At 46.8% G+C, this 11,541-nt stretch overlaps 1 protein-coding gene across 1 annotated transcript; it reads left to right on the top strand.

Annotated features, from left to right (window-relative positions):
* Positions 1-5,675: 5,675 nt before the first annotated feature.
* LOC125448325 (keratin, type II cytoskeletal 8-like) lies at positions 5,676-9,901 on the top strand. Its single transcript, XM_059643378.1, has 9 exons — positions 5,676-6,241; positions 6,365-6,573; positions 6,942-7,002; positions 7,093-7,188; positions 7,323-7,487; positions 7,576-7,701; positions 8,031-8,251; positions 8,659-8,708; positions 9,108-9,901. Exons 1-9 carry the CDS (start codon positions 5,777-5,779, stop codon positions 9,275-9,277), a joined length of 1,563 nt encoding a protein of 520 aa, XP_059499361.1. The 5' UTR covers positions 5,676-5,776; the 3' UTR covers positions 9,278-9,901.
* The last annotated feature ends 1,640 nt before the right edge of the window (positions 9,902-11,541 follow it).

The following is an 11,541-nucleotide window of genomic DNA, read 5'->3' on the forward strand; positions in this document are numbered from 1 at the left end:
CCTCTGGTTCTGGACTCACCCGTCAGCGGAAACATGCTTCCTGCCTCCAAAGTCTCCAATCCCTGAATAAACTTATACGCCTCAATCAGATGCCCTCTCATCATTCTCAGCTCAAGTGTATACAAGCACAGTCGCTCCAATCTTTCAACATCCGATAGTCCCGCCATTCTGGGAATTGACCTCGTGAGCCTACACTGCACTCCCTCAATAGCAACAATGTCCTTCCTCAAATTTGGAGACCAAAACTGCACACAAAACTCCAGGTGCACTCTCACCAGGGCCCTGTACAGCTGCAGAAGGACCTCTTTGCTCCGATACTCAATTCCTCTTGTTATGAAGGCCAGCATGTAATTAGCTTTCTTCACTGCCTGCTGTACCTGCATGCTTGCTTTCATTGGCTAATTGACAAGAACACCTAGGTCTCGTTGTACTTCCCCTTTACGGAAATTGACTCCATGGAGGTCGTAATCTGCCTTCCTGTTCTTGCCACCAAAGTGTATAACTGCACATTTATCCACATTAAACTGCATCTGCCATGCATCCGTCCACTCAACCAGCTTGTCCAAATCACCCTGTATTCTCAAAACATCCTCCTCACATTTCACACTGCTACCCAACTTTGTGTCATCTGCAAATTTGCTAATATTACTTTAAATGCCTTCATCTATATCATTAATATATATCGTAAACAGCTGCGGTCCCAACACCGAATCTTGTGGTACCTCACTGGTCACTGCCTGTCATTCCGAAAGGGACCTGTTTATCACTACTCTTTGCTTCCTGTCAGCCAGCCAATTTTCAGTCCAACTCAGTATTTTGCCCCCAATACCATGTGCCCTAATTTTGTTCACCAATCTCCGATGTGGGACTTTATCAAAGGCTTTCTGAAAGTACATCCACTGTTTCTCCCTTAACCCTCTTCAGAGATACATTCTCCAAAAAATCCAGAAGATTAGTCAAGCACGATTTCCCCTTCGTAAATCCATGCTGACTCTGACCTATTCTGTTCCTGCTATCCAAATGAATTGTAATTTCATCTTTTATAATTGACTCCAGCATCTTTCCCACCACTGACGTCAGGCTAACCGGTCTATCATTTCCTCTTTTCCCTCTCCCTCCTTTCTTGAAAAGTGCGACAACATTTGCCAGCCTCCAATTCACAGGAACTGATCCTGAATCTATAGACCCTTGGAACATAATTACCAACGAGTCCACAATTTCTGGAGCCACCTCCTGAAGTACCGTGGGATGCACACCATCAGGTCCCGGGAACTTATCGGCCTTCAGACCGAACAGTCTATCCAACACCTTTTCCTGCCTCTGAGAAATACCCTTCAGTTCGTCCATTACCCTAGGTCCTTCAGCCACTATTGCATCTGGGAGATTTCTTGTGTCTTCCCTAGTGAAGACAGATCTAAAGTACCTATTCAATTCTTCCTCCATTTCCTTGTTCCCCGTGTTCAATTCACCCGTTTCTGACTTCAAGGGCCCAATTTTAGTCTGAACCATTTTTTTTTCTTTTCACATCGCTAAAAAAGCTTTTACTATCCTCCTTTATATTTTTGGCCAGTTTTCTTTCATAGCTCATTTTTTCACTGTTTATTGCCTTTTTACTTATCGGCTGTTGCTCTTTAAAAGCTTCCCAGTCCTCCCGCTTCCCACTCCTCTTTGCTATGTTATACTTCTCTCTTATCTTTATGCAGTCCTTAACTTGACTCGTCAGCCATGAGCTGATCCTGCACCTTCTGCATTATATCCAGAAATACCTGCCACTGTTGTTCCACTGCCATCCGTGCGAGGGGATTGTACTATTGAACTTTGGCCAGCTCCTCCCATATAGCTGCATAGTTCCCTTCATTCAACTCAATGCTGACACATCCGGAACGGACCCCACCTCTTCAGGCTTTATTTTTTTCAAAATCCAAGACTTTATCACCTGTTTACTAAAAAGGGTCTTGATGAGGCAGCTCCAAACCTCTGCCTTACAATGTCTCCGAGAGCACACAGGACAAAATAACCTCTTCAAATGACAGCACACCATTCAGTACACCACCGCCGAAACCGCTCAGTTCACACTCACGGAAACTAATGAGTGCACCATCCTTGAAAGCACCCCGGCACCATCACTGAAACTGCGCAATACCCCAGTATTGATACATCCTGGCTGTCAATTAGCTGAGTCGGCTGGGCAGTTGTTTTGCGATGCAGATTGATGGCAGCAGCACGCGTCGAGCCCGTGCAGTGCCTGCGACCACCTTGCCGATCCTGCCTTCTCAAGCTTCCGTCTTGCCTGAGGCATGGTGACCCGCTGGTTAAGCTGACAACCAGTTTTCCCTCACTGTATTGCAGGCACTTTCCGCCCGAACTGTGTGAGCCGGCACTGCACGCACACCTAGTTTGAAGGCAAGACAGCAGAGTAACATTTCTGTCTTTTGCAATGATGTGTTCAATGATTGCAATTCTCTGGTTTTGCGAGACTGTGTCGAGGCACAGAAGCAAACATGTTGGTGCTGATAACACACATCCATATCCCGACATGATGTTGCATGGTGTGCATTGAGGAAGTGCTGCACCATGAGCAGACAAACGGAAGTCGCTGCTGCATGCAATATTCACAGATCTGCTGCACAGACATTAGTTTTGCGTCACAAGGATTTTTAGGGCTCCCGTTCCGTCTTTCGTGACATGGTCAAGGTGCTTCCGCTAAGTCGTTGGTTTGCGCTCAGTGGACAGATGGCCACCGGGTCAAAGCAGGATGAGTTTGCAGCTGCATGACACCTTCACTTTCTGGCTGTGTGTATAATGCTGTTCCCTTTTGAACAGTCTCACGTTGCCGCGATACGCAGCACCCTCCCTGACATGACCCAGCACCAACGGCAACTGCTTTGGGCCTGGCCTCAGACATTTCCATTCCCATTGAGCACTTGTGCTTTTCAGCAAAATGGAAGCTACAAATGGCACCTCTTTCAGACGTGCGTTCTGTGAGTCTAACTGAGTCTGCACCTGCCCACTTATCCCCCGAGCTGCAAGGATATCTGGTCAATAGGCCAGCATTTCCGGGGAACCGACACTTTCCCATTCACATCCAGCCTTCCACGGATTATCGTCTCCCCACTGATATATTCAGCTGTCCCCCAGGGCCTTTTCACTTTTCTCATCACCATTATGTTCGTAGCCCTTCTCCCGCAGCACTGGCAACCGAATACCCGCCACCTAACCTTGACTTTCTGTGGATGGACACCTCACATTGACCGTGGTGCACCACTTCAGCTGCTTCGCTGTGCAGCCCTGATCAATGAGTGACCAGAACCCTGACTGATACTTCTGCAGCTCTGCTACTCTGTTTCTGTGTCTCGCTGGACTGATTGCAATGGATCCACGCGGCTGACCATAGCCAACTCTCCAGGCTGCACTGCTATGGGCCACCGAACCGTCAGCACTCTAAGCGCCTCACACCTTGCCCAAGCCCCTGGACTGATATCATAGACAGCCCAGAACTTTACAAATCCCAAAGGCGTTATTCATGTCGCCAGATTGCACACCTTCCAATTATACCGTTTTGGTACTGCAACGCATTCTTTGCCTTGCATCACAGCGGCATCCACTAGCTCCCTCAGGCTTCATTCTGCCTTATTTATTTACTTTTATTGTAAATAATCAACACTGCTGTTCCCGATAAGCTCATTATAACACTAGTGAACTTTTCTAATATTCACGAAGCCTTACAATCCCTGAAACATCTGTTCAATTTAAACAGTGGTGAACAAAATACTCAACGTCCCCATTTGACTGGAATGTCACCATTTATTTAACCGTGTGTTTGGGGGTTTGGTGGTTGTACAATGTGGGTGGGTGTAATGGTGCACAGCGCTCAATTCCCATGGGCTCTCTGCCCGCTCTCACGCAATCTTCCATTGCTAATTTTCATGAGACTGCCCAAGTCAGAAAAGCAGCTCGTCGCTCTCTCCAAACTCCGTCATTCACCAAACTCCAAGGTCCAGATCGTGTTGCAAGTTGCACTCAGTGACCAGCTGCCTTCCAATCTCATTGATTTCCAGAAACTGCGACGAAGATCATTCGTGGGTGGGAGCCTGAGACTTGCTTGCTGGCCTGGCCATGTCCAAGATTCAGACGCGACCAGAAAAGCTGCAAACTGAACATAGAACATAAAACATAGAACATTACAGCGCAGTACAGGCCCTTCGGCCCTCGATGTTGTGCAGACCTGTCATACCGATCTTAAGCCCATCTAACCGACACTATTCCATGTACGTCCATATGCTTGTCCAATGACGACTTAAATGTACCTAAAGTTGGCGTATCTACTGCCGTTGCAGGCAAAGCGTTCCTTTCCCTTACTACTCTCTGAGTAAACAATCTACCTCTGACATCTGTCCCATATCTTTCACCCCTCAATTTAAAGCTATGCCCCCTCGTGCTCGCCGTCACCATCCTAGGAAAAAGACTCTCCCTATCCACCCTATCTAACTCTCTGATTAGTTTATATGTTTGAATTAAGTCACCTCTCAACCTTCTTCTCTCTAACGAAAACAGCCTCAAGTCCCTCAGCCTTACCTCGTAAGACCTTCCCTCCATACCAGGCAACATCCTAGTAAATCTCCTCTGCACCCTTTCCAGAGCTTCCACCTCCTTCTTACAATGCTGTGACCAGAACTGTACACAAACTGCACTGTAAAGTTCGTTGTGTATATTCAGACGCTGTGACACGACTGTGCAGCAAGTAGGACTGCAACTCAGGCCTCCTTACTCAGAGCTAGGGACATTCCCACCACATCACCAAAGCGCTGAACTTTCCATTTGATGCTGCTTGTGGAAGAGAAGGCGCTGGAGATCCTGTGAATTCACCCGTTTCACCAGTTGGTGGAGCCTCTGGAAAACAGTCCTCGGGAACTGCGCGACTGTGCAAAGGGGATCGTTCCAAGCGCCTCTCACACACTTCTTGCTCCCTGCATCCTGTCACCCGCACCCCCCAACAAGCACCAAACCAACTCAGCGCTCGAACGCTGTCAGCAAGGCACTTAACAACTTCGAATCATACGTTCAACATCAGAAACACGATCCAAGAGGCAGATTTTTATGTTCAAAATGTATTCGAAGAAAGGCACGCACTATTTGGGCGGAGACAGTGGCGAATGTGCAAAGAGGGCAGAGGTGGAGGAATGTCCAGAATGTCTGAGGGTTGGAGGGAGCCCAAACAGGGAGAAAGAAAAGTGGGTTCGGGACCAGAAGGAGTGTCCGAACATGGAGGGGTGCGCGGGTCGACCGGGATTTGCGAAATCCCGGCTATGAAGTGAATGGGGAAAGCTGGATGTGGGTAATGGGTTGGCAAAGGGGTGACCATTCAGGAGAAGATGCGGTTGAAGCAGGGACTGCCCAGTTGAGAAAAGGCCTGAAACAGCTGACGATGTAAAATGGGGTGGTGGTTAGGAGGAGTGGGCGGTGTTGGAGAACCTTGGACTGATTGCAAGTGGCGAGCTAAGCAAAGAATCAGGTGTTGGCGCTCGGCAAAGGTGCAGGTCCCACCTCTCCTCCCCGGCCCAGGGGCACAGGGCGGCGGCTGGTTCCTCCCCTCTCCGGCTTGCTCCATTCTGGGCGGTTCCTTGTCAACAGACAGCCCCTTGGCCAACCCAGACTCACACGGACATAAAAGCAGCCGAGTCCGTCCTCAGCTCCACCGAGCCGTTCACGTTCTGACTGTGCTCTCTCTCTCTCTCTCTCTCTGCGAGTCTGTGTCTACGTCGTGAAAAACCTCGAAATGACATCGAAAATCATCAGCAGCACCACCAGCAGCACCTCCCGCAGCAGCAGGAGCCGAGGGGGAGGCCCAATTGGCGGAGCAGCCGGGTTTTCCACTGGACTGATCCTGTCGGGAAGCGGAGGGGGTGTTCGGGGACCCAGGAGCTCCCAAAGTGTCATCCTGAGACCGACACAGTCCGTTTCAAGCGCCCGAATCTCCCGAGGCTCGGTGTTGGGCTCCAGCAGATATGGTGGCGGCGGTGGATCGAGCTTCAGCCGAATAAGTGTCGGTGCGGCTGGTTTAGGCTCAATGGGCTACCGGGGATATGGGGGAGGTATGTCTCAAGGGCTGATCCAGAGAACCGCTGCCCTGGACCTGAGCACCCCTTTGCCTCAAATCGATACCACCCAGCGGGCTATCCGAGTGGAGGAGAGCAAGCAGCTTCAGGGACTCAATAACCAGTTCGCGGACTTCGTTGGCAAGGTAATGTTCAGTGCTGCCCAGGCGGGTGGGTTTGTCAAATGCGTCCTCCGTGTCGTTTTCTCTCGTGCCTTGTGGTGTCCGTCGCAAAGTCTAACTGTCTGTCTCTCCATCTCACCCCGCCAGGTTCGGTATTTGGAAAGGATCAATACTGAGCTGAATATCAAACTGAAACTTCTGCAGGATCAAGGCGAATACAAATCCAACATCGAGAGCATGTTCCAGGTCTACATTGACAATCTGAAGAAACAACTGGAGGCACTTGGCCAGGAGAAGCTGAGGTTCGAGGCAGACCTGGTCCAAATGCAAGCTCTGGTCGAGGACTATAAGTGCAAGTAAGTGAGCTGCAGCTGAGTTTAGTCACGGGTTGCTTCGGAGGCGGGTTCGTGTCCGAACCAAACAGAAATACCAGGGACAGAATGAGTTCGCTTTGCCAAACCGGTAGAATGACAGCTGACGGAATTGTCCGCAGCATTGCCATGTAGACCGAACCGAACTGCACAGGGCTGTGCCGCTTCTCGTCTGCGCGCTCGTTTGATTGAAGTGGGAGCACGGCTGATGCTTCCGACAACATCGTCTGACAGTGTGTGTCTTGTGTCGGAACCGAAAGGTAACGACTAGCGGAGACAGAGACAAAACAGGGACGGTGATAGGGATCAGGCTGAAAGACTGAGCATCGGTAAAACAATCTCTTTCGTTCCAGGTACGAAGATGAAATCAACAAGCGGACGGAAATGGAAAATGAGTTTGTCCTGGTCAAGAAGGTGACTTTTATAACGATGCGCGGTACAGATCTCCGTTTGCGGCGACTTTTGCTCACTTTCATCAATGCATTCCCTCCCTCTGCTCTTTAGGATGTTGATGACTCGTACATGAGCAAAGTGGAGCTGGAAGCTAAACTGGAAGGTCTGACAGATGAAATCGATTTCCTGCGGTCTATCTATGAAGAGGTAAACACGTGGCAATGGTCGGGCTGTTATCGTTTTCTGATCTGCTTTCCATTCGAGTCTCATGCAATGTAGCCCGAATGGTTTTTAATCACCTTGCAATCTTCATCCGCCTCCCCGCCCCCGCCCACATGTAGGAAATCCGGGAGCTGCAAGCCCAGATACAGAACACATGTGTCAATGTGCAATTGGAGGGCGGTCCGAAATTCGATGTCGAGGAGCTCCTCGCCAATGCCAGGAGGCAGTACGAAGCCTGCGCCCAGCAGAGCCGTGAGGAAGCGGAAACTTGGAAACAAACCAAGGTGAAGATTACGTGTCGCTGTCGCGTTCTTATCCAGCGGGCTGCAAAGTGAACTGTGGGACTAACGTGTTCCCAATGTCTGTTTGCAGATGCAGGAACTGGCCATGGCGTCTGGACAATGTGGCGATGATCTCAATATGCTGAAGTCAGAGATTAAACAGTCGACAGATCAAATCCGGAAACTGAAAGCATCCATCGATGCCCTGAAAAAGGAGGTAGGCAAAGGTGTGAAAGCGAACAGGGTATGGGAAACGGTTGTAAATATCTGTACGTCTCTTTTACTCTCTCTGTCTTACCTCTCTGTCCGACATTATTATCGGGAAGGCAATAAGGGGATAGGATCAGCTCGGCTGGGTTCTTTTCTGACAACGTGGGGGGTCTGACTGCTGTCCTTTCCGAATGGAATCTGTGGCTGGCCAGTCACGCCGCCCTCCGCAAATCATTGCGCGGGGCGGGAGCGTTTTGCCTCGGTGTCGTTCTGAACACTGAGCTGACCCCAGTAAATACTGAAGAAACTGGCCGAATGAATATTTATGTTCCTCAGCGTCTGAAACTGGAAGATGCAATCCGAGAAGCAGAGGAACGCGGCGAGAATTCTCTGAAAGACTCTCGGATGAGGATTAGCGAACTGGAAGAGGCCATCTTGAGAGCCGGGCAAGAGCTTTCCAAACAAGCCAGGGAGTACGAACAGCTGGTGGGCATCAAGCTTGCACTGGACATTGAAATTGGGACCTACAAGAAAATGCTGGAGGGAGAGGAGGCAAGGTAAGATCAGGGCCAGTCGCTAATCGCAGCCATCACATTGAGTCCCGTGCTGGCAAATTGCAGTCCGTCCTTGCAGTTGACTGGTAGCTCTGGTCTCTGAGAATGGAATGGACTGCAGGCACTGGGAGTGACAATCACTTCATTATCTACATGTCCCGGGTAAAGGTCAGCTGTCCCGTTCCTCACGCTCCCATGGCCTGCTGGCCCCTGCTGCCTGTGACAGCAGCACCTAAAGACTGGGCACTTTGCCTGAGGCGAAGGAAGCTGACAGTGCCCTTTCAGAAGTGCATCCCAGCAGATGTCAGAGTCTCTGGGTGAGGGAGGAACTTGGGAAAACGGAGTGAAAGGGTGACTGTGATTTCCTGCAATTTCCTGCTCCGATCTGAGTGTGTTTCATTTCTCAACAGGATGGCAAGTGGGGTTAAAACCCTCAACATCCAGCAAGTACAGAGCCAAGGTAAGAGAATTTCTGTTTCCTCCTTTTGACAAATAATTTCTGAACGAATTGCTTGACACCTTAAAGAAAAATGGGAAATTCTGGAACACCTATTGGAAACTGATCATGAACGAATAGCAAATTGATGATTTGTTCTTTTAGCTTTCCACTGTTGTCACTTTTTATCTGTTTGCTGAAGAGCATCAATGGTGCTCCCAATATAGTATCGTTCCTTTGCCCATTCCCAGGCTGATAGAATTGTTGTGTGTTTCCAATATTTTCATAATGTCCTCTGATACTGCTTCATTTTGATCAATTGCATGGATGAGTGGACATTTTGAAAGCTATTCACTGAAGATGATCATTTTTGACATTAGAGTAAGAGCTCATATATTGAAGTGTGTTTCCTTTTGTTTTCAGCTGATTTTTCATCATTTAATTCAATGTCATCTGGATTGACTCCATTTTTGAACGCCAGTGCATATGAAACCTCTGTCATGTCTTCATCCACAAGAAGTCCTCTGTTGGTGAAGAAAACAGAGTTGGTGGATGGAGTTACAATTTCTTCATCTATAAATCCCTTGAACTAGCTGGGAGGAAAACATTCTGTCCAGTGTTTGTCTCATGTCTCCATACAATTCAATTTTCATCTTTCATCTTCTTCTTTGAGTACGGTTCTGAAAATTCCTAGTTTTGCATGTTTTGGGAACTCTTTAAAAATACTAACACTGGTGAGATCCCAAATCCACAGTCCTTTTCAGCCTTCCGAGCTTTGTACGTGATGAATTTGCGCCACAAACAGTATTGATTAGTCTGCCCTAAACTTCCAGCACAAGCTGTACAATCATTAATTATAACTGTGCCATGTGATATCAGTTGCAGTATATCAGATTATTTTTGGTTACTTTACTGATTGCCTGATATTATAAGTTTCGCATCATGAAAAATCTTGTGTATGCACACATTTTGGCTTAACTGGTGGGAATGGCTCAGTAATTCTTTTTTGTCACTGTCTTGAGTCTCGAAAGGTAGATATCCAACTTCTGAAAGGCTAATTATTGAGGTTAATGGGAAACAATTATTGGGTCATTTAAGAAAGAAATCAATGTTTTCTTTGTAGAACTGTTTCAAATTCTGCATCTTCTTGTACCAGATAATTATCTTTCATCACAGCCAGTGAAATACCGAATAAATGTGCTTTCTGCAATTCAAAATTGTTGATTCCTTGTGTTCCACGCATTGGTGTCCCTATCTATTTCATCGAACATAGAATCCCTACAGGGTGGAAACAGGCCATTCAACTCATCCAGTCCATATCAACCCTCAGAAGAGCATCCCACCCCGACCCACCCCTCCCCTGTTCCTGTAATCCTGCATTTCCCATGGCTAATCCACCTAGCCTTGCACGTCCTTGGACACAATGGGACAATTTAGCATGGCCAATCCATTTAACTTGCCTATCTTTGAACTGTGGGAGGAAACTGCAGCATTGGAAAATCACCCACGCAGACATGAGGAAAATGTGCAAACTCCATACAGAAAGTTGCCTGGGGTAGAATCAAACCTGAGACTCTGGCTTAGCGAGGCAGCATTGCTAACCACTGAGCCACCATACTTATTTCTCCCATCATGATTTTTTTTACATTATGGTTTCAATGTTACATTTTCGTGCTTTGGAAATCCTGAGCCACACTCAATCTGCATTCATTCACAAAAACATGCCTGAACAGAAAAGATATATTCACCAAGCAAATTCACACAGTAGGCACCATGGATTTAGAGAATTGGTGAAAATCTGAATACAATGCTCAGCAAAAACACTCTTATTCATGTTTCTGTATAACCAGTTTAGATTAGCAGCCACCTTCACTGAGTGCCTTAAAAAATGATTTCTCATGGACTTAAAATTAAGTTATGCACAGGCCTTTTTTGTTTTAACATTTTCAAGCATGCTCTTCAGGGGCCTGTCCCACTGTTAGAAAATGGAGACTAAAGTTGGTGAGGCTTTCTCCATGTCCCTTGAGTGTATATATCAACGCCATACTGCAGATGTCCAAATGCACCAGTGTCATTGTAAGTTTGTGACCACCAGAAAAAACTACCTCATTTTCTCTCTATCAGATAAATCAAAGAATGCAAGGTATAACAAGGAAGCCCTGGCTTGCCCGATAATGATAACCACCATGTTTTAAAATTTTTGGCACTCATTGAGTTTCAAAAGTCCCAGTCATTTCTGTCTTGCTATGCATTAATGAATGTATAATTGAGTGCTTTTCTAGTTGTCTAATATTTCGTCTTGCAACATTGCATTCAATCAATTATGTCAAAGCAAGATAAAGGCAATTCAAAACTCAAATGATATGGAACATAGAAATCAAATTAAGGAATGAAGCTCTAAAATGATTACAAAAATAAATAAATCAGACATTGAATTCTCAAACTTAATTTCAAGCAAGTTACACACATAGGATATGTTAATCTACTCAATTGTTACACCACAGTCAGATCGCATCTGTCAATAGTAATCCCTGTGGTTTCTTTTTATCAACATAATAAAAAAAATTCTTCTCTTGGTTGAAATGTTCAAGTGCGTTTCAGTTTGTTTTACTAAATTATTTCAAACTAACTGGAAGATGAACTTTAATTATTGAGATTCCTCCCTCTTATCTGCTGCCTTTATCAATCATATTCATCATCACACTTAATTCCAGCCACAGGCATAAACAACAGCTATCCAATAGCAAGGGCCATTGTTTTATTGACTCATATGAAAATTGGCACCTTTGCTGCACAGTGCAGCGTTCCCTCAGAGTATGTGCTTAAGGCTCTGAATCTGCAAACCTCTAACTCAAAG

The sequence above is a fragment of the Stegostoma tigrinum genome, chromosome X (genome assembly GCF_030684315.1).
Source record: "Stegostoma tigrinum isolate sSteTig4 chromosome X, sSteTig4.hap1, whole genome shotgun sequence".
NCBI classification, from domain to species: domain Eukaryota; kingdom Metazoa; phylum Chordata; class Chondrichthyes; order Orectolobiformes; family Stegostomatidae; genus Stegostoma; species Stegostoma tigrinum.

Bases quoted from the DNA above. Each gene is read 5' to 3' on its own strand.
- LOC125448325 (XM_059643378.1), top strand. From the start codon at position 5,777: ATGACATCGAAAATCATCAGCAGCACCACCAGCAGCACCTCCCGCAGC. The intron at 8,252-8,658 runs GTAAGATCAGGG...ATTTCTCAACAG, and splicing joins CTGGAGGGAGAGGAGGCAAG to GATGGCAAGTGGGGTTAAAA. The intron at 8,709-9,107 runs GTAAGAGAATTT...TTTTGTTTTCAG, and splicing joins CCAGCAAGTACAGAGCCAAG to CTGATTTTTCATCATTTAAT.